Here is a 24,452-nt window from a genome sequence, read left to right as displayed (position 1 = left end):
GTTATTGTAGGTCTCTGCAACATAGTCCTGTAGGAATTGGAATCTCATCCATATCTTGCATGAGCTTCGAGATATGCCCCGTCAAAGATCGCAGCCCTGTGGCATTTAGTGACCCTTAGGGACATTTTGGTTCGGCATGCCTGAGAACATTCAAGCATTGAAGGGGACAAGACAAGGTTGGGGATAGGTTTTACCCGGCCACCCGGAGCTAATGGAGTAGACAGTTTGATCCCATGACGAAAGATGAGAGAGATTTGGCAGTTGGCAACTTTGTACTAGCCAACACTACAAGTTTCAGTAGCACCCGAGATGGTGTTGTAAAATAAAAATAGAATGTGATCTCCAAAAAGCAAGAGAGGTTATTGTAGGTCTCCGCAACACGGTCCTGTAGGAACTAGAATCGCATCCATACCTCGCACAAGCTCCGAGATATGCCCCGTCAAAAATTGCAACCCTATGGCATTTAGTGACCCTTGGGGACATTCCGAATTGGCATGTCTGAGAACGTTTGAGCACTAAAGGGGATAGGATGAGGTTGGGGATAGGGTTTACCTAGCCACTCAGAGCTAACGGAGCAGACAGTTTGATCCCACGACGAAAGGTGAGAGAGATTTGGCAGTTGGCAACTTTCTACTGGCCCACACTGCAAGTTTCAGCATCACCCGAGATGGCATTGTAAAAAAAAAATGAAGTGTGATCTCCAAAAAGTGAGAGAGGTTATTGTAGGTCTCCACAACATAGTCCTGTAGGAACTAGAATCGCATCCATACCTCGCACAAGCTCCGAGATATGCCCCATCAAATATCGCAGCCCTGTGGCATTTAGTGACCCTTAGGGACATTCTGGTTCAGCGTTCCTAAGAACGTTTGAGCACTGAAGGGGACAGGAAAAGGTTGGGGATAAGGTTTACTCGGCCACTCGGAGCTAATGGAGTAGACAGTTTGATCCCACGACGAAAGATGAGAGAGATTTGGTAGTTGGCAACTTTGTACTGGCCAACACTACAAGTTTCAGCATCACCCGAGATGGCATTGTAGAATGAAAACGGAATGTGATCTCCAAAAAGCGAGAAAGGTTATTGTATGTCTCTGTAACACAGTCCTGTAGGAATTGGAATCTCATCCATATCTTGCACGAGCTCCGAGATATACCCCGTCAAAGATTGCAGCCCTGTGGCATTTAGTGACCCTTAGGGACATTCTGGTTCAACGTGCCTGAGAACATTCAAGCATTGAAGGGGACAAGACAAGGTTGGGGATAGGTTTTACCCGGCCACCCGGAGCTAATGGAGCAGACAATTTGATCCCATGACGAAAGATGAGAGAGATTTGGCAGTTGGCAACTTTGTACTGGCCAACACTACAAGTTTTAGCATCACCCGAGATGGCATTGTAGAATGAAAATGGAATGTGATCTCCAAAAAGCGAGAGAGGTTATTGTAGGTCTCTACAACATAGTCTTGTAAGAATTGGAATCTCATCCATATCTTGCACGAGCTTCAAGATATGCCCCGTCAAAGATCGCAGCCCTGTGGCATTTAGTGACCCTTAGGGACATTCTGGTTCAGCGTGCCTGAGAACATTCAAGCATTGAAGGGGACAAGACAAGGTTGGGGATGGGTTTTACCCGGCCACCCAGAGCTAATGGAGCAGACAGTTTGATCCCATGACGAAAGATGAGAGAGATTTGGTAGTTGACAACTTTGTACTGGCCAACACTACAAGTTTCAGCATCACCCGAGATGGTGTTGTAAAATGAAAACAAAATGTGATCTCCAAAAAGCGAGAGAGGTTATTGTAGGTCTCCGCAACACGGTCCTATAGGAACTAGAATCGCATCCATACCTCGCACGAGCTCTGAGATATGTCTCGTCAAAGATCGCAGCCCTATGGCATTTAGTGACCCTTGGGGACATTTCGGATTGGCGTGCCTGAGAACGTTCGAGCACTAAAGGGGATAGGACGAGGTTGGGGATAGGGTTTACCCGGCCACTCGGAGCTAACGGATCAGACAGTTCGATCCCACGACGAAAGGTGAGAGAGATTTGGCAATTGGCAACTTTCTACTGGCCCACACTGCAAGTTTCAGCATCACCCGAGATGGCGTTGTAAAACAAAAATGGAGTGTGATCTCCAAAAAGTGAGAGAGGTTATTGTAGGTCTCCACAACACGGTCTTGTAGGAACTAGAATTGCATCCATACCTCACACGAGCTTCGAGATATACCCCGTCAAAGATCGCAGCCCTGTGGCATTTAGTGACCCTTAGGGACATTCTGGTTCAGCGTGCCTGAGAACGTTCGAGCACTGAAGGGGACAGGAAGAGGTTGGGGATAAGGTTTACCCGGCCACCCGGAGCTAATGGAGGAGACAGTTTGATCCCACGACGAAAGATGAGAGAGACTTGGCAGTTGGCAACTTTGTACTGGCCAACACTACAAGTTTCAGCATCACCCGAGATGGCGTTGTAAAATGAAAACAGAATGTGATCTCCAAAAAGAGAGAGAGTTTATTGTAGGTCTCCACAACACGGTCCTGTAGGAACTAGAATCCCATCCATACCTTGCACGAGCTCCGAGATATGCCCCGTCAAAGATCGCAACCCTATGGCATTTAGTGACCCTTGGGGACATTTCGGATTGGTGTACCTAAGAACGTTCGAGCACTGAAGGGGATAGGACGAGGTTGGGGATAGGGTTTACCCAGCCACCTGGAGCTAACAGAGCAGACAGTTCGATCCCACGACAAAAGGTGAGAGAGATTTGGCAGTTGGCAACTTTGAACTGGCCCACACTACAAGTTTCAGCATCACCTGAGATGGCATTGTAAAACAAAAATGGAGTGTGATCTCCAAAAAGTGAGAGAGTTTATTATAGGTATTTGCAACATGGTCCTGTAGGAAGTAGAATCGCATCCATACCTCGCACGAGCTCCGAGATATGCCTCGTCAAAGATTGCAGCCCTATGGCATTTAGTGACCCTTGGGGACATTCTGGATTGGCGTGCCTGAGAAGGTTTGAGCACTGAAGGGGATAGGATGAGGTTGGGGATAGGATTTACCTGACCACACGGAGCTAATGGAGTAGACAGTTCGATCCCACGAGGAAAGGTGAGAGAGATTTGGCAATTGGCAACTTTGTACTAGCCAACATTGCAAGTTTCAGCATCACCCGAGATGGCGTCGTAAAATGAAAATGGAGTGTGATCTCCAAAAAGTGAGAGAGGTTATTGTAGGTCTCCAAAAAGAGTGTTTAAAAATGCAAAAACAGTGGGGGGTCCTTTATATGGTTTGGGAGTTTGACCATTAAAACTAGAAATTGTCCTAGTAGTAAGTGTTGGTAATAGTTTTGAAATTTGATTGTTGAGTGTTGAGAAACCTCAAGTTTGGGATTTTTCTTGTTGGTTTGAGTCTATAATAACCATTTCCATCTGAAAAGTTGAGTGTTGAAACCATTTAAGAAGTATTTGCATAGTTTTCCCTAAAATTTGAGTGCATAAAAAGGGGTATGTGATTGCTCCCAAGGTGGATTTAGTGTTTTCTCCAAACAAGAGTTGCATTTTATGTTTGAAGTCATCTAATATAACCAAAGTGAAGGTGGTTGAACCATTTTGGGGTTCTAGAGACGTTGCAAAGTAAGAGTTCTAGAAAGCCCTAGGGTAAAGGGGCTAGAAAGGAGGGTTTTGTAAAAACCATTGTAAAGTTGATCATGAGACCAAAAAAATAAAAGAATCCTTGCATTCGAGTCATGTCTTAAGACTTTTTTGGGTCATGGGAGTTCCAAAAGTCAAGGGATTGTGAGTTGCTTTGTAAATGGCCTCAAACTAGGACTAGTTGGCAAACTGAAATAGCCAGTTTTGAGTGATATTTTACAAAACAAGTGTAGTTGGTTTTAGAGTATATTTTAGAGTGAGGAAAAGGGTATTTTAATCACCCAATAGTTTAGGACTGGCAAGGGCTAGTTGGAACAAGCCTAGAAGAGGCAAAATTAAGAAAGTGTAAGAGATGAGTTGCAAGAAACAACTACTGTAGATGATGCAAATATTGACGAGTTGTAAAGCGAGGGGGAGGAAATCACTATTGAATCCTTCCTAAAAATCAATGGCTTATTAGATGAACCAATTAACACTTTGTTGAGGAGTTATGGACAAAATATGAAGGGACTAGGTACAATTGCACCTAAAAATACCCAACCAGAAAACCTGAACCAGCTAGTGGACTATTATAGGAGATAAAAACTTGAGCATACAACAAACATTGATATTAGATTAAGCTTGCTAATGCAAGATTCACAACCAGATTGGTTGTAGGAGGTTGTCACAAACCTTGGGTAACCAAATACTTGTGGGGATGAAAATGTTTCCCTTTTAATTCCATCCCCGCCACATGTTGACCCCAAGGATGTCATCTAATGCTTTGAAAATGGCGGCAACCATGATGAAATAAATAGTTAACAATTTTTTGATACCCAGGCCCAAAATGACTATGATGGAGATGATGATTTTATACGTTACATGCCACTAGATAGAAAACAACATAGTGGTTTACTTAAGTAGATTCCTATAGCTACCAAAGAAAAGGATACAAAATTCTAAGGAACAAGAGAGACTAAGAAGTTATCTGAGGCTAATGCACTTTACATGAAGGAGAAGATCAGGGATAGGAAAGATGGGAGAGAGGAAAAGATTGCAAGAAATGAGATCTTATATGCCATAGAGAGGGGAAAATGAGTTGCAGAGAAGGTTGCACTAAAGGAATAGAAGAGGAAAGAAAGAGAGGATAATCTAAATGTTTGAAAGAGATATAGACCAAATATTGGAGGTGCACCTTCAATAGCTATAGAAATTATATTTACAACACTAGTGGAAGGAGATGTAATTACACTAGCCCTAGAATCAATTAGTATGCCCAACATACCTCTTCTCCCATAGCATAAATCAAATTCTAATATGTTCAATGCTCTAATCCCTAGATTAGGAAATATTCTTACTTAATAAGTGTAACCCCAAGCATTGTCACCATAGTTGGCAAAAAATGGTGAGAGTCCCAATCAACTAGTGAAAAAAATGACTAACTTGATGGAGCTGAATCCTACATTACACACATCTCCTAGTAGTGGATAGGAGGATGTTGGGATTGGGAGCATAGCACCTATTCCCTTTCCCAGTTTTATGGACAATTGATGGGAACTCAAGTAGATGGGAGAAATTCGATTTTTTTTGAAGCGATAAAGTTTTGTGATGTATTTAGAATATCTAAGATAGACTTATTTTTTATGTGAACTAAACCATTCTTACATTACTATTTAAATGTATTTGTATTGTTATAATAGTTTGATTGTTGGTCATGGCGTAAAATATGTAAAGTTTAGAAATATAAATAGTTCATCATAGAGATATTATAGAATTAATTTATTTTAAATAATAGAAATAATCATAACAAATAGATAGAAATAAAAAATAATAATTTTATACAAAAAGTTTTAATTTATTTTAAATAATTAAATAATAGAAACATCGTAGAATTAATAATTCAGTATAATCATAACAAATAGACACTAAAAAATCCCAAATTCAAACATACGAAGGTCCAACTAGAATAATGACTTTAAATAACCAAATACCAAAGCCAAACAAAGGAAATGGGACTTTTACCTTAAATGAATAAATTACAAGAAGGGTGGCTGGCTGTTTGGAAATCTACTTATTTTTCTTCTCTCCCTCCTGTCATCCATGAGAACATGCAATGAAAGAAAAATATCGTCACAATAAGAAAATATGAAAAATATTGTTCTAGCTTTAAAAAAATTGGAGACATCAAAACATAAAATCTAGATTCTAAACAAATCAAAACATAAAATCTATGATTTAAACTAAATCTCATCACTTACGCATCATAACAATACGGACCACCTTATTCATGTGGACAGTCTTGGGGAAGAGGTTGCAACAATGTATTTGGATCTAGTTGATCACTCTTTCTCTCTCTCCCTCTCTCTGTATTCAATCTAATGAGCCAATTGGATCTGCTCGACATTTTAATGTCCCAAGTATTGCCTCGTGGTCTGACTCGCGAACTCTCCAAAGATTCTTATTATGTGGTTTTCCACCATATTTTATCAAGTGGACATTTGATGCGACAACAAGATTTGAATAATGAAGAATCTTCCTCTCTATTTGCCAATCCTCAAATAACCACAAGTTAGGGTTCTTCATAGAATATCGTCTAAGCCATGTGCCGGTTACAACCACCGCACCGACATGGTACTCTAAACCTTCACCATCTATAACCGAGTGATCCAATTTTTTTTTGGCTTGAACACAACGACACAAATAATAATTTGTCCCTTCTTCATTGTCTTCAGGTGCAATAACAACAAAAACATGCCCTGCAGTAACAAATGTACAAAATGCGGTCATTAATTTAGAAAATACTTGCGTAAAAGTTATAAAGGTACATATTGAAATTACAAAGATATATAAATATATATATTACTAGGTTGCACTAGATCAGACAAGCAATCAAAGTCAATAGACGATTCCATCTGTACCATTTCTAGTGCTTGTGGGGGATGATAGGTGTCAATTGGGTCCAAAACCCGTATATCCCATTTGTCCACCCATTCAGTCGACTCACAGTCATCCCAATTTTCCTCTGCACATGATGGACAATAGCATGCCATTTTTCGTGTGTGGATACTCCATGAACCTGCATCAGAGCTTCTAAAAGAGTGCAACTCACTGGATCCTGTTAGTGTGCAACAATCCTGATATGGTGCAATGTTAGTATTATCTATCAACCAAAAAAATTTACGAACCGTAGACTCACCTTCCTTACCTGGACCCATTGTAGCGTTACACCACTAGACGATGGATTTTGCATCTGTCAATATTGCTCCATCTTTATACTTTAGTTCTTCATGAGCTAAGGCTCTTTTGATGCATGCGTCTGCACCATCGTGCTCTCCCTTTCCATGACCAGCCTCTGTGAAATTTCACATGTATTGAATTCTACACAACTTGTGCATCCTGCTCAACCAATAGAACATCCGTGCATTCTTGAATTGAGATGCACAATTGTCTGACCAAATAATGTGCTGATGATATGTGATGCCCCTGTTAGCCAAATCTCCATAAAATAGTTGAAAACAACCATGTATGAACTCCATAGAATGTGATCGATCATCGCTGATGTAAAAATGGTACTCCCTCAAAATCTTCCTATCATCCTCTGTACTTGTAGGTGAATGCATGAATGTTATGTGAACAAATATGGAAACCTGTTGAGAAGTATAATACTTTGCTTGCACCTCATTTTGTGGTTGTAGTGTGTAGTTCTCTACGAAATCTACAACCGAAACAATGGTATCCAGTGGAAACGTATCCTTGCACAACTTGAATTGCAAATCCAGCCATCGAGCTCTATGGGTATGCCTTGCATACTCGTAAATAATGTTTTCACGAAAAATCTTCATGAACTCATACATTGGAATCTTTTCAATGACTAAATCACATCTTTTACCATGTTTCCCATCTTTTAGAGCATATGTCACTGTCTTAAATTTTCCATAATCTACTATTTCATTTCCAATTGCATGTGTACTATCCATATGTTGACAAGTTGATAAAAGTTGCAAAGAACCACAAAATAAGCACGTACCATCCAAGCATGATGTCTTATAAAATTGTTGGCCGTCCCTTATTTCACATAAAATTTTGGATATGAATTTCCTTTAAGATCTTGGTGGCTCATTTATGTCACAATCCTGCAAAATAAACTGAGAATGCAAAATTATGCATATATGCCTAAAAACATCAAAATGGTTAGAAAATTCAATATGTATCCTACAACAACAAGTTGTGTGTGTGTGATTTATCTTCACATAAAAAGGTTTACCCATCTCAAAAAATCTTTGACTTATTCAAATTTGAGGATACATACCAATAAATTTTGCAAAAAATTGTGTCTGAGTTGTGTCCAAAAAATGTTTTGCATGTGGCTCGCGATTTTGGCTACCAATCCTCCTTCTTACAACATCTCTTTGATTAGGGGAAACACGTGTGTTATTTTTTCAAAAATCTTCGATCAATGATTTCAAGGCTTCACTAATTTCTTTATCCTTTCGCGATAGTCTACCGCTAAATGTCCATAACTCATTTTTTGTTGGATCTTCCAATCTCTCATGCCTTAGCATGGCTCTCCTTAGAGTACCTCTACTAATTTTTAATGTTTTTCTTGCCTTTCTCATGAGTTGAGCTTTCTTCATTTGGCTACTTACTATTGTCGATGTACGTACTCGTCTTGCGATATTACTATCTTTGGTGTGTGATTTAGAACCCACTTTGTCATAAGCATTCATTAGATTCTTTACAATATTTTTTTCATTTGAATCATCCATCGTTCTTAGCCCAAGAATCTTCATGATAGGCCTAAATTTTAAATTCCTCATCATTTCAGCAAATAATTGGCATTGACCTGTAATATTTAATTCATCAAAAAATAATCTCCACATACGATTAACTTTTCTTTGACAAGTACGCTTGCTAATCTTGTCAGGCATTGATTTCAAAATGTTACTATCAATATCAATCAAATATTTTGGTTTTCTAAAAAAAATTCTAGAAGGTGTTATAATCTCTTCAATTCTCTCAACATTTTGAACATCAACATAAGGTTGAGTGTATTGCATACCTTGAACCGAAGATGATGTGCCTTGGCAATAAGATGCAAAAGATGGAATATCACCTACTTGATGTGTTGATGTTGCGCCTTCAACATGACATGATGGAGTGTGTATATCATCGGATCTACAAATCGGTGTCTCTTCGACATGAGAGGACGATATGACTTCAACATTGGAAGATGGTGTAGCGGACGATATGACTTCAACTTTAGAAGATGGTGTAGCTTCACAATTCAATTGTCTTCTTAAGCGTAATAGTCTCATTCGTTCTCTTTGTCTTTCCAATTCTTCCTCTTTGTTTCTTGGTACCGGTGGTTCTTGATCCTCTTCGAAAGTCAATTCTTCATTATTGCTTTGCAATTTTCTTTGCTCACGTAGTAATTTCATTTTATCTCTTTTAATTGCCAAATCTCTCTCCCTGTCTTCATTTATTTGGTTTTTTGGTTTCTTCCTTGGCATGATGATGATTTCTACATGTCAAATTATTCAAACATTTGAATTACTTAAAATGTGTAAATTACAAATTACTCAAATACATATAAAAATTATAATTATTTGAATGAATACACAATATATATATAAAATGACTTGTCAAATTTCTAACCATTTCGAAATAACATTTCATTGAAACATACAAATTTCAATGAATTCACTATATATTAAACAACATGTCAAATTATAATCAAATTTGTATCTATATACCAACAAACAATATTTAAAATAGATTGCACTAACCTTTTCTATACAAGGAATATTCAAAAAGTCTTCAAATCGTGTATCCAATGATTGAATTTGGTGTTTGTTAGCTTCCAAAAGTGTTTGCCACCTTGAAATAGTGTTTTTTAGGTTGAAATAGTGTTTGCCACTTTGAAAGAATGTTTGCTGTGTTGAAACCCGCGATTTCTGTCGGGATAACAGAGTGCAAAATAGAACAAAAGTAGAGAATGAATGAAACGGGCCCCAAAATTGCTTTTTGACTGTTTTTAGGTGATTTCACATAGTGCGTACACGCTATAGCGCGTACGCACTATATTAGAACACATCACTCTCCACCCTCCCTACTCTCTCTCCCTCCCTACTCTCTCTCTCTTCCTACTCTCTCTCCCCTCTCCCATCCCCTACACTCTCTCTCTCTCCCCTCTCCCATCCTTTACTCTTTAGATCTCTCACACACACTCCCATCCTCCCTCTCCCACTTCTTACTCTCTCTCTCTGCCACCTCCTACTCTCTCTCACACTCTCTCCCATCCCCTACTCTCTCTTACACACACTCCCATCCACTACTCTCTCTCTCCCCTCTCCCATCCCCTAAACTCTCTCTTTTGCAGATACACACTCCCATCCCCCTCTCTCTCTCCCCTCTCCCATCCCTTACTCTCTAGATCGCTCACACGCACTCCCATCCCTCTCTCTCCTCCTCTCCCACTCCCTCTCCCACCACCTACTATCTCTCTCTCTCTCAAGTTCTCTCTCTCCCTCTCTACTCTCTCTCTCTCTCTCTCCCATGCCCTACTCTTACTCTCTCTCTCTCTCTCCAATCCCCAACTCTCTCTCACACTCTCTCCCATCCCCTACTCTCTCTGACACTCTCTCATCCTTTCACTCTGTCTCTCTCATCTTGTACTCTCTCACACTCTCTCCCATCCCCTAGTCTCTCTCACACTCTCTCCCATCCTTTCACTCTGTCTCTCCCATCTTGTACTCTCTTTGCCACCCCCTACTCTCTCTCACACTCACACTCTCACACTCTCTCCTATCCCCTACTCTCTCTCTTTCACAGACACACACACACACTCACACTCCCATCCCCCCTCTCTCTTCTCTCCCATCCCCTACTCTCTAGATTTGTCACACACACTCCCATCCCTCTCTCTCCTCCTCTCCCACTCCCTCTCCCAGGTCACCTACTATTTCTCTCTCTCAAGTTCTCTCTCTCCCTCTCTACTCTCTCTCTCCCATCCCCTACTCTTACTCTCTCTCTCTCCCATTCCCAACTCTCTCTCACACTCTCTCCCATCCCCTACTCTCTCTCACACTCTCTCCCATCTTGTACTCTCTCTTTGCCACCCCCTACTCTCTCTCACACTCTCACACTCTCTCCTATCCCCTACTCTCTCTCTTTCACAGACACACACACACACTCACACTCCCATCCCCCCTCTCTCTTCTCTCCCATCCCCTACTCTCTAGATTTTTCACACACACTCCCATCCCTCTCTCTCCTCCTCTCCCACTCCCTCTCCCAGGTCACCTACTATTTCTCTCTCTCAAGTTCTCTCTCTCCCTCTCTACTCTCTCTCTCCCATCCCCTACTCTTACTCTCTCTCTCTCCCATTCCCAACTCTCTCTCACACTCTCTCCCATCCCCTACTCTCTCTCACACTCTCTCCCATCCTTTCACTCTGTCTCTCCCATCCCATACTCTCTCTCTCTCTGTCGCCCCCTACTCTCTCTCTCACTCTCTCCCATCCTTTCACTCTATCTCTCCCATCCTTTCACTCTGTCTCTCCCATCTCGTACTCTCTCTCTGCCACCCCCTACTCTCTCTCACACTCTCACACTCTCTCCCATCCCCTACTCTCTCTCTTTCATAGACACACACACACTCTTATCCCCCCACTCTCTTCCCTCCCATCCCCTACTCTCTACATCTGTCACGCACACTCCCATCCCCCCTATCTCTCTCCCTCTCCCTCTCCTACCACCTACTAGATCTCTCTCTCTCAAGTTCTCTCTCTCCCTCTCTACTCTCTCTCTCTCTCCCATCCCATCCCTTACTCTCACTCTCTCTCTCTCTCATCCCCTACTCTCTCTCACACTCCCATCTCCTAATCTCACTCTCTCTCTCCCATCCCATACGAGCTCTCTCTGCCACCACCTACTCTCTCTCACACTCTCACACTCTCTCCCATCCCCTACTATGTCTCTCTTACACACATTCCCATTCCCCCTCTCTCTCTCTCCCTCTCCCAATCCCTCTCCCCCATCCCCTACTCTCTCTCTCCCCTCTCCCATCCCCTACTCTCTCTCTTTCATAGACACGCACTCCCATCCCCCCCCTCTCTCTCTCCTCTCCCATCCCCTACTCTCTAGATTTGTCACACACACTCCCATCCCCCCTCTCTCTCCCTCTCCCACTCCCTCTTGCACCACCTACTATCTCTCTCTCTCTCAAGTACTCTCTTTCCCTCTTTACTTTCTCTCTCCCATCCCCTACTCTCACTCTGTCTCTTTCATCCCCTACTCTCTCTCATACTCTCTCTCTCTCTCTCTCACCCCCATCCTGTACAAGCTCTCTCTACCACCCCCTACTCTCTATCAAACTCTCACACTCTCTCCCATCCCCTACTCTATCTCTCTTATACACATTCCCATTCCCCCCCCCCCTCTCTCTCTCTCACTCACTCTCCCATTGCCTACTCTCTCCCATCCCCAACTCTATCTCTCTTACACACTTCCATTCCCCCTCTCCCTCTCCCTCCCACTCCCTCTCCCATCGCCTACTATCTCTCTCTCTCTCTCTCCCTCTCTCTCCCATCCCCTACTCTCACTCTCTCTCTTTGCCACCCCTACTCTCTCTCACACTCTCTCCCATCCCCTACTTTCTCTCTTACACACACTTCCATCCCCCCTCTCTCTCCCTCTCCCACTCCCTCTACCATTGCCTAATCTCTTTCTCCTCCATCCATCCTCTCTCTCCCTCTCCCACTCCCTCTGCCATTGCTTACTCTCTTTCTATCCCATCCCCTACTCTCTCTATCTCTCTCTCCCCTCTCTCATTCCCTACTCTCTCTCTTTCACACACACCCATCCCCCCTCTCTCCTCTCCCATCCTCTACTTTTTCTCTCACTCGCTCTCCCTCTCCCACTGCCTACTCTCACTCTCTCTCACTCTCTCTCTCTCTCTCACTCTCTCCCTCTCTACTCTCTCTCTGCTACCCCCTACCCTCTCTCACATTTTCACGCTCTCTCTCTTTCTCTCTTAAACACATTTCCATCCCCCCTCTCTCTCTCCCTCTCCCACTCCCTCTCCCATCGCCTACTCTCTCTTCCATCCCCTACTCTCTCTTCCATCCCCTACTCTCTCTCAAGCTACTCTATCTTCCCCCTCTCCCATTCCCTACTCTCTCTCTTTCACACACATGCACTCCCATCCTCCTCTCTCTCGCTCTTCCTCTCCCACTCCGTCTCCCACCACCTACTCTCTCTCTCCCCCATCCCCTACTCTCAATCTCTCTCTCACACTTCCTCTCTCTCCCATACCCTACTTTCAATCTCTCTCCCCCATCCCATACTCTTTCTTTGCCACCTCTACTCTCTCTCTCACACTTCCTCTCTCTTGCATCTTGTACTCTCTTTGCCACCCCTACTCTCTCACATTTCCTCTATCTCCTATCCTATACTCTCTCTGCCACCCCTACTCTTTCTCACTTCCTCTCTCCCCTCTCCCATCCCCTACTTTCTCTCTATCTCTCTCACACACACAAATAGCCATTCCCTCACCCCACCCCCCCAGCTCTCTCTTGGTTTTGATTTGCAATTTAGGTCTCAATAGTGTGTGCACACTATAGCGTGTGCGCACTATAGCGCGTGTGCACTACCTCGAATTCAATAGCATTTTAATAGGGCATGTGTGCTATAGGGCGCACGCGCTATTCAAAGCTTTGCATTAAAACCAAGCCTAAGGCTTGGTTTTGCCTTGGAGATCCAACCCAAAGGTTTGGAGTTTATAAACAGGTTTGAGACGTGTTTTCCAGCAAACATACAAAAAATGATTGATTTTTCTTGTGCGCTCCCCTTAAAGATTCTTCGTGGTTGGGTATCGATAAGATTAGGTTACATAACATTATAGGTCTCTGTGTTAGCTATCTAACCATATAATTTATTTTTAATTTGAACTATTTTAAGTCTTTCATCTATAATTTCTTTTGAATGTATGTTCATTTTTTGTCAAAAACCACCATGTACTAATTGGGCTATAGATTTTAGCTCATTCATCAAATTTTGTAACAACTTAGTTTTTTAGAAACTAGACTCCATTCTACACACTTTGGAAAAAAGAAGTTTTGATTTTAGATTAGTTTTCAATCATTTCTAGGGGGAGCACACAGATATTCACATTTTTGGGATGGGTCTAATTTAAAAATTTATTAAAAAAAAATACACATTATAAAATTACCCGAAAAATCTGGGATAAACTACATAGTGTTAGGTAACTTTTGACTAGAGCAATTAAAGAATTTCAAAAAAAAAGTTAAAATTTTAGGGGGGCCACACTTTGTACTATGTTATGTTTTTTTGGAATAAACAGTACCACTTTCTGTGGCCCCCTTTTTTGAGGACCTAAAACTAAACCATTTTGAAAAAAAATTAGTAGTTTAGAAACTAGATTCAAAGGACTACGACTTTTGTTTTTGTCATATCTTAAAATTTTGAGCATAACTATCTTCAAATTCTTGTTGAAGTCCAGAATTTGCTAATTTCAGGAAAAAGGTGTCCACTTATACCCCCCTTTTGGCACCACAACTTTGTGCACTTACCCTTGTATCCAAACAACATAAATCAACTTTTAATGTGATTTGAATAACTAATGTACCACCACCATAAGTAGTGGAGGGAAATTGGGTTATGTGCTCTTGTGTTAGGGTTTTCCCATTATTTTTGTTGTCAATGATGGTGCTTGAACTATGCCTCCATTCTCAGTGTCGATAGGGAATAAAGTCCCTTCTCTTGTACATGATCTTACATCAAGGGTTGTGACTTCTATAAAGGTTTCATTAGTAGGTGATGGAGGTCTCACCACTACAATTAGTGTTAAGGGTTCTTTGCAAGCTTATAGCCATGTCGACTCTACTCCCACTATGGATGAGGACATTGGGCTTTCTCAAATGTTCAATTTTTCTGGGGAGTCTCTAGTTTTTTTTTCAAGGTCTTTGATCCATGGGTGGATAGAGGATTTAACTATTGTTGTTGTTGTTGCAAAGACTGGACCTTCTATGTGTTAAGGGAAAAAATATCTTGTTAAGAACTGCATTGTTGGGGTTCCCTTGGGCACATTATTTGGATTTTTCAAATCTAATAAAGTTAATGAAGGTATTACTTGTGCCCAAAGTTTGACATCTAGTGTATGCTTTGGGGTTTCTACTACATAGGAGGATATTAAATTTTTCCCATTATGTTGTTATGTTGCTTTGAATCTTGACAAAGATATTGTTGTGGATATTGAGTAGTGTCTCAAGGCTCTCTCTATGGCTATTGTCATTTGTCACTTCAACATTTTTTTCTCAACTCTTCTTGGTCTCCTTTCTTGGATTCTAAGCATTGGAAACTAATTATCTCGAATTGAATTTAAGATTTTCCCTTGGTGAAGGGTTTCTTCATTTCTAGATGTGATCATTTGGAGGATAGGAAGGCTATCCTCAATGAGAATTTTTTCACATGGGAATGTCACTACCCTTTGATGGTTAAACTTTGGCACCAAGACTTTAATCCCACTATTGAATATTTTTTTAAGATGCCTATTTGGGTTCAACTTCCTAGCCTTCTACTTCATCTTTGGGTGGGATCAATCCTTGAGGAAGTGAGTTGAAGTTCAAGACATATTTTAATGGTGGATTTGGAGTCTTCATTCCACCTATGCTTGAATTCTTGTTGATATTGATGCATCTAAAGGTCTTCTAGAGGTTATTAATCTTTGTATCCAAAGGCTCTTCGATACAGACTTTAGGTCATGATGGAACTCCTTTTAGATGTAGAAAGTGTCTCAAGACAGGTCACGTAGTAGCTAAGTGAGCTCTTGAAAGAGTTGACCCTAAAAAACCTTCCTCCTGGTGGAAGGGAGCTTCTTTGCAACACTCTATGGTATCTAAAAAGTCTTCTCAAGTGGTGGATAATTTATCAGACAAAGCTTCTTTAGAGCCTATATCACTTGATGGTTCAAATTCAGTTGTTCTTAATTTGGCTCCAGCACAAAAGGTCATGATAGATGTTGGTCTTATTGATGATTCTATTTCTAATGGCTTTGTCTAGAGAAATGCTATTGTGAATGATTTTTTTGGCTTAGTTTAGCAAAATAATGAGATTACTCATCCTCTTGTTGATGAATATGTTGGTTCGATCTAAAATTCTATGGCTATCCCATCATCTCTTTCTAGATAGCTTTATGTTGGTCCTTTTGATGTTGTTGTTATGGGATATAGCATGGTGTTTTCTAGATCATCAATTTTGGATTTACATGTTTGGTAGGATGAGACTTCCAGGGGGGTTGGCGAGGGTACTACTTGTAAGTGAGCACTCTAAGAAATCACCCCCTCATTTTGATATGACTTTTTTTCCCTGAAAGAAGGGAGGTAAAAGAAAATCCTATTGTTTCCCTTATTTTGATTTCCAAGTTGTGGGATCCTAGTTATAAAACCTTCATCAACAATTTGGGTTTATTGTTTTTTTTTTTATTGAATGTTGTTCCTTGGGGTTTGAAGGTGGTACTATCGTTGATACTATTTCTTTGTTTTTCTCAAGGTTGATAGACATTTCTTGCTTTTCTATGGGAGCATTTGGCTTTTTGTGGGATCTCTTCTCCACTATTCTTATTGTAAAGGGTTTCAAGGCCTCTTTAAAACCTATATTGCCCTTAATAAAAAACACATATCAACTTTAATATCCATGTTGAAAGAGTGGGAATGCTTGTTAGAGAATGTCAAAGAAACAAGTGAGGATATGCAAACTAAAAGATAGAGAATAACAAATGAACAAGATAATCAGAATGTAGTAGTCACGTGGGATGGTGGATGGGGAGCACTTAAAGATCTAAAACTAAAGGCAACTAGAAATCTAAGTAAATTTGTTTTGGACTTTTCATATCATATGTGTTGGCATGTAATTATCGACAAACTTGTTAAACAATATCATGATTTATGGTTGAACTAGTGAATAAAAATACAATGTTTTTAGAGACGATAAAACTAAGATAGATGCTCTAATCATGGAAACAAGACATATGGTGCAAGTGATTCATCAACTATGAGAAGATAGCATGCATCCCTCAACAAAAACCAATTATTTGATGTTATAAGCTACTAGTAAATTATAGGGATATTAACTTGTGTGTCACTTCTTGTAACTTAAAATTTAGACAATGAACTTTATTTGTGAAGGGGTAATATAAATCCTAACTATTATAGTTTATAATTTTACTTCAAAAGGTGTTTCCTAGGAGTGATAATTGGGTAACAGCAAGAACTTGAGTTCATGTGTGGGGAAGCTTTTACACACATTCATTTTTCCAAAAATCCACTATACAACACAAGGTCATGAAAAATAGAACAAGGGTAGTCACTAAAGAAAAATACCCAAAACTAATGAGGAAACCACTATTTTTGAACAAAATTGTGTCGAACACTACAACATTTGGGGTCAAATTAAGATAGAGATTTGTGACAACAATGTAATTTGTGGTGATTTTCATTCTTTTTCGCAATTGTCCTCGACTCCGTCACAATACCAATGTCAGTGTCATAATTGCAATACCCATGTGAGTATAAACAAAAAGAAAGAAAACATGACATAAATCATTCCCCATTTGTTTTGATTGTAGAGAGTTTTGTGTGAAAGAGGGTAAAGAACTCCGAACGAGGGTGGAGAATTGTGAACGTTGTTGTGCCCTTGTTATTGGTGTATTTCATTGTTGTGATCTCTGCATTTCATTGTCATGCCCTTTCTCTACGATTTGGTTGGTGTTCCCTTGTGATCTTTATATTTCATTGTCATGCCCTTGCTCTTTGATTTTGTTATCATGCCCTTGTTCTGTGATTTTATTTCCATGTCATGCCCTTGTGATGCAATTATGTTGTCGTGCCCTTGTTCTGCAATTTTGTTGCCATGTCATGCCCTTGTGATGTGATTTTGTAGTTGTGTCATGCCCTTGCTCTGCGATTTCATTTATGTGTCCTAGCTCTATGATTTTCTTCAATGGAGCTATGTAAATGTTCATTTATTTTCCTTCTAAACAAGTATTTCTTCGTATTTCCTTCTAAATATGTATATTTAGAGATCTTTTAAAAGGTTCTTATTACATCTTAGCACAACAGAAAATTGATCCAGCTGCATTCATATTCCAAAATCCAAATAGTAAAACAATACAACTCACTCAACCTATGCTAAGTGACTTACCTCAATATCCTCCACAAGAATAATGCAAACAACAAAAATGGGTGGAGTTCGCAAGAAATTTTACAAAAACATATCATAGCAGATATTTTTAGAAAGAAACTAGTCATAACGCAGTTAAATGGGTGATGCAGGAGCATCCAGAGGTATAAGGGCAATCCTGTGTCACCCAAAAAAAATGTACTTAGACTTAGTTTCTGTTTCATGTGTTTTCATTTTTGGACACCCATTTGGGTCAAATAAAGGTTCCAACTCTCATAGTTCCACTATCAGTGTGCTAGAAAATTCTGAAAAAATAGGAGCATGTAATCAGGCCATCATTTTGGTAAACTAGAAGGTGTGAATTGGCCAGATGAATGTAATTGTGATTTAGAGCATTCCAGAAAAAGAATCAGGTCAAAAGGCCCCACGGTTTGAAAGTTATTGCAATTTTTTGAATTTTGGAGACCTCCTAAGAATTCTTCAAAGTCAGGTTAGGGGCATTAAATGACTTCGAAAAGGGCCAAAAAATGGGGGACGAGCAAAGCTGGTCCATAGGGCTATAGAGCACTTCGAGAGCTTTTCGAAAATGCAAACAGTTTGTCAATCGGAGCTACGGTTCAAAAGTTATGCCTCTCGGAAGTTCGATTACCATTTTTGGATTCTTCTAGATTTGCACCGACTTCTAACACAGCTTCTGGAACCTTCTATTTGGTCGGTGGATGCCTACTAGCACTTTCTAGAATGTATTCCTAGTCCTTAACCCTCTGGGGTCTATTTAAGGAGATTCCTAGCATTGTAAAAGGTAGTTCGGAGTGGAGTTTGAGAGGAGGTACTGAAAGGAGAAATTATCTCCAGATTTATGCTATTGTAAGCCCTTAGGGCATGTTTTGAAGTTTATTTTCTCTGTACTATTTGTACTAGCTTATTTTTCAGTTAATACAATTTCCCTTTTCTGTTGTGTCAATTTTGTTCTTGGGTTGTGTCCCCATCAATGGGTCTAGTTGTTGATTAGCTAGGTTGATTACAAATTCTTGTAGAACTATCATCATATTATGTACAATAAAATGAACAGTCAATTGTTCCCAACTAGCAGGATCAAATACAATTTTTCAAGGTGCTAAAATTGCATGCAAGGACTTGAAGAATAACTTCAGTGAAGATTTGAGTGTAAGGAGTTGACGAAGCAAGTTCTTCTTATGTGTAAATATCATAATCACAAGGCTCATTCCATTGCAAAAGCCTCTATCACAATGACATTACCTCTAAACCGTGCATAGGATGTTGAAGTGGTTCACAACCTTGAAACATTGTTATAAGCATTTGATACTTGGGATCATCGTAGGGAGATTGTACCAATACTTGAAACACTCTTATAAGCATTTGATATTTGGACTATAAATTATCAAAGACACTTGCAAGTGATTTCAATGTCATAGTACCTACTGCAACACTTTCCTGGATTCTATCCAGTGGCTCCCGTAATATCCTCTATGTTGTCCAGTTGTTGTTTATGTCATGCAGTCTCTTTCTAAAGCCACTCCTTCTCCTTCTCTTTCTGAAGTCATTCCTTCTCCTTCACTCTCATGCCTTAAATTTTGATTATAAAAATTTTGAATATCTGCATCTACCTTATCTAAAATCAACTTCACATTGTGTTGTAACTTTGGTATAGGTGTTTATTCATCAATATCTTTCATTTCAGCATTCAAGTTTTCAAGATTGGTCAACATCCTCGCTTGTGAATCTCTCATGTCAAGTACTTTTTGTATTGTTTCAACGCCATGTTCTTGCTTTTAAACTAACAATTCTTTAAGTGCATTTTCTTATAAAACATTAATTTTTTTGAACAATTGTGAACTCTTACAAAGTGCATTGTTGTTTTCATGTTTGCATATATGTATATATGTATGTATGCATATATGTATGTATATGTATGTAAGTATGTACGTATATGTATGTATGTATATATATAGAGAGATCTTGTGGATTGTGGATTAAGGATTATAAACAAAAAATAAAATAAAACATGACATTAATCAGTCTCCATTTGTTTTGATTGATTATGGAGAGCTAAATGTGAAAGAGGGTGGAGAGCTCTGAATAGGGGTGGAGAGCTCTGAACATTGGTGGAGATCAATGGAGATCTAGGATTTTGTTGTTGTTCCCTTGTGATCATTGCATTTTGTTGTTGTGTTGTGCCCTTGTGATCTTCATGCCCTTACTCTACGATTTTCTTCAAGGGGAGAAGAGGTACCTATGTAAATGTTCTTTTTTTTCTTTCTAAACATGTATCTCTTGTTCATATATAATAGCTTTGGTCAGATTCAAGGAAAACTAATTATGATGATTGTATGCATATATACATGTATGTATGTATGTCAATTCACTATGTGAACTGCTTTACATGCATACATATACAATTGCATAATACTTGTGCTAAATTAAATTAATCATTCATGTCTTGAATTCACACAAGCAATTATCTATACATTTAATCAAAATTATTCATACCAAACTAAGTATGTAGAAATCTGTACTTATAGATTATATTATCTCTTGGTGATTGAGTAAAGATCTTGTGCATAATACCATCTAGGTAATGATCAGATGCATTCACATTAAGTCATAATAGGATGGAGCAGATGATTCATTTATGTTACTTCATACTTGTTTTATTGAACATTTTGTTTAACATAATCAGTGATACTAGAATTATATAGCTACAACTAGTACTCTTATTTATTTTATTGAATCATATACATTTAAGGCTATTAGTTTTCTTAAAATTAGACAGTATATTTGTTATCACTAATACACAAATATAGATCTCTCATAGTTATCTTTTTTAATTTCAAGATCTTCATATTTTTTATCACTAAAACACAAATATAGAACATTTAGGTGTATTTTGGTTCATAATAGTCCATGCACCACAAATCAAAATCAAAGTTCACATTTCAAAGGCCAAAGGTTCTGAACATGAAACTAGTGATTCAAAGCGTTGGTTCATCAATCTAAATCTACAGTTCAATAGTTCAAGTTTGACAATTCCAAGTAGCCCATACCATTTCAGAAGACCAAGTCCAGTGATTTGTATCTAGTAGTTTGATGGTATAGAAATTCAATATGGAGGAGGATATATTGGCATCACAAATGAATCATCCCATATCCATAAACAACATCTAATCTTATGTAAATCTCTCTCCTCTAAAGACACAATACATGGAGCCATTATCATCATGAGTAGGCTCACTCTCCTCACGTGAATTCAATAAAAAATATTCATACCAAACTAAGTAAATATGTACTTACAGATCATATTATCTCTTGGTGATTGAGTAAAGATCAAATATAGTTTTCCAAGGTGATAAAATTGCATATGTAGATGTATGTATGTATGTATGTATGTATGTATGCATCTTGTTGTCATGCCCTTGTGATCTTTGTATATGTATGTATGTATGTATATGTGTGTGTGTGTATACATACATACACACATGTGTGTGTCTATGTGTGTATGTATATAAATAAAGAGATATTTGTATACATACATACATACATAAATAGACACACACATATATGTGGAGAAATATAAAGAGATACATGCTTAGAAGGAAAAGAAAAGAACATTTAGATAGGTACCTCTTCTGCCCTTGAAGAAAATTGTAAAGCACTACTACATTTGGGCCCAAATACACCACAAATTACACCATCATCACAATTTGACCCCAAATGTTGTAGTGTCCATGCAAAGGGCACACAAATGTTGTAGAGCACTACTACATTTGGGCCCAAATACACCACAAATTACACCATCATCACAATTTGACCCCAAATGTTGTAGTGTCCATGAAAAGGGCACACAAATCATAGGGGCATGACATGAGAAAAGGAACGGAGATCACAAGGGCATGACAAAAAAATGTAGAGATCACAAGGGCACAACAATGAAATGGAATGATCACAAGGGCACGACAATGAAATAGTAGATCTCTACTGATCTCCACCATGGGCACGACAATGAAATGCAGAGATTGTAATGGCACAACAACAAAATGCAGTGATCACAAGGGCACAGCAATGAAATCTCTACCAACATTCAAAGCTCTCCACCCTCTTTCGCATGCAATTCTCCACAATCAAAACAAATGGGGAATGATTTATGTCATGTTTTCTTCTTTTTTAATATATCTAAAATCAACTTCACATTGTGTTGTAACTCTAGCATAGGTGTTTGGTGTTTGATCCTTGATAGCTTTCATTTCAACATTTCAACATTCAATTTTTCAACTGTCCTCTTCATTATATAATCATTTCCACCCTAAAAACCACTTTTTTACTTCATTAAAATCAAGATTTGAACAAAGTCAATGATACAAAACCTGTTGCCACTTTGAAAAAATTGTTGCCTCCAACATTGCAACCATATGATAAATGGGAATAGCACATGCCCAATCCATAACCTAGTTAAATTGGTCTAGTTGTTGATTAGTTGGGTTGATTACAAATTCCTATAGAACTATCATCAAATTAGGTACGATAAAACAAACAATCAGTTGTTCCCAGCTAGCAGGATATAAAGGCTCCATATGTTGGCCCAACAATGGAAGCCAATGATGTAACCATTCATGTATTTAAATTAATTTGGTCATCACTATATGATCCAGAATGTTATGAAGTACTGAAGTCAGTAGTAACTTCTCCTATGTCTCCAAAAAATGTAGCATAGGTTTAGGGTCCCTTGGCTCCCAAGAATTTGTAGCATAGGTGATGGAGACACAACCAAAGACCAGAATGAACACACAAGAAAAGGGAAAAATCTTATTGTCAATGAAAATTTCCCTATGGGCTTACAATAGTATGATTCTGGAGAAAGAAATCCTCTGCACAGTACCTTCTCTCTCACTCCATTGGGAACTGCTTTTACAATGCCAGAAATGTTCTTAAATAGACCCCAATTTGTTTAGGGTTAGGAATACATTCTAGAATATGCCAGTTGGCATCCACTGCCAAAATAGAAGGTTCCAAAAATCTCGTTAGAGATTAGAGTAAAATTAGAAGAATTTAGAAATGGTAGTCCAACTTCTGGGAGGCATAACTTTTGAACTGTGACTCCGATTGACAAACTGTTTACATTTTCAAAAAGTTTTCGAAGCTCTATACAACCCTATGAACCAACTTTTCTCGTCTCCCATTTTTTGGCCCCATACAAGGCCATTTAGTGCCCCGAATCTGACTTTGAAGCGCTCTTATGAGGTCTCTAGGAAAATTAAAACTGCCATAACTTTCTAACTGTAAAGCCCTTTGACCTAATTCTTTTTTTGGAGCACTTTAAATTACAAGTATAATCATCCCTCCAATTTACACCCTCTTACTCATCATAATTTTGGCTCAATTACCAAATAACTCATTTTCTACATTTACATGTATCCCAAGATGCTTAAGGTGCTTAAAAACTCTAACCCAAAAAACTAATAGTGGAACTGTGAGAGTTGGAACCTTTATTTGACCCAAATGGGTATCTAGAAATGAAAACACATTAAACAAAAACTATCTCTAAGCTTTGTTTCTTTTTTGGGGTGATGCAGGATTGCCCTTACACCACTAGGTGCTCCTGCATCAATAGGTTCAGGGTAGTAAATCCTTATACTCGACTCTTCTTTGAAGTTATTCTCTCTGCCATAATGGCATTACCTCCAAACCATGCAAAATATGTTGAAGTGGTTCCCAACCTTGAAACACTCTTATAAGCAATGGCAAAGAAAATTCAGATGCAATTCATGACAAATTGCACAACTTCTAGTCTTTATGTTAAAGCATGTAGCTTCAATCTAACAATAACTATGATCAACATATATATACATATGTATATATGTATACCAGCATGATGCACATATTTATATATATATATATATATATATATATATAGCACAGTATTATGAAACAATGCACAATTAAAACTGATGATCATATATATTTTGTCTGAGATCTCATTTAAGGCATGATTAAGTCTATACAAATCAGGTTTGATAAACCATCACTGAACCGGTGTGATTTTGAATGTTCATGTCTCCATTTGGAGACATGCCCATTCACCATCACAAATTAGTGTTCATACCTACAATAAAAGTTTTGCATTAGTCAGCATCAAATATGAAATCTAGTAAGAAACTTCAAACTTTATATATAAAAAGAGATCTTCTTTAAGGTACTTATTACATATTAGCACAACAAAAAAATTGATCCAATTGCATACATATTCTAGAATCCAAATAATAAAACAATAAAACTCACTCAACCCGTGCTAAGTGACTTAGCTCAAGATCTTGCACAAAAATAATGCAGACTAGGAAAAATGGGTAGAGTTCACAAGAAATTTTATAGAAACATATCATAGCAGATATTTTTAGAAAGAAACAAGCCATAACCATAATCAGTTGCTCATAGCAAGCTTGCTCAAATACAATTTTTAGGGGTGATAAAATTGCATATGCAGATATATGTATGTATGTATGTGTATATATATGGATGTATGTATGTATATATACATATGTATGTGTATATATACATACATACATACAGACATATATGTGTGTCTATGTATGTATGTATGTATGTATGTATAG

At 38.7% G+C, this 24,452-nt stretch overlaps 1 protein-coding gene across 2 annotated transcripts in view; it reads right to left on the bottom strand.

Annotated features, from left to right (window-relative positions):
• LOC149539874 (S-adenosyl-L-methionine-dependent methyltransferases superfamily protein) overlaps positions 1-24,452 on the bottom strand; it is a 199,953-nt gene that overhangs the window by 10,301 nt on the left and 165,200 nt on the right. Inside the window, exon 9 of one of the 2 annotated variants that reach the window (XM_089801077.1) lies at positions 5,651-5,719. The exons of the other annotated variant lie outside the window; for it this stretch is intronic. Coding sequence (XP_089657203.1) covers positions 5,700-5,719 — 20 coding nt within the window. The 3' untranslated portion in view covers positions 5,651-5,699. The remainder of the gene's footprint in view (positions 1-5,650; positions 5,720-24,452) is intronic. 2 annotated transcript variants of the gene reach the window in all.

This window comes from Cupressus sempervirens, chromosome 9 (assembly GCF_028749045.1).
Source record: "Cupressus sempervirens isolate cs-2001-9-10 chromosome 9, ASM2874904v1, whole genome shotgun sequence".
Lineage (NCBI taxonomy): Eukaryota > Viridiplantae > Streptophyta > Pinopsida > Cupressales > Cupressaceae > Cupressus > Cupressus sempervirens.
Note: the sequence above shows the minus strand (reverse complement) of the source record. Positions and strands in the feature narration are given on the sequence as shown.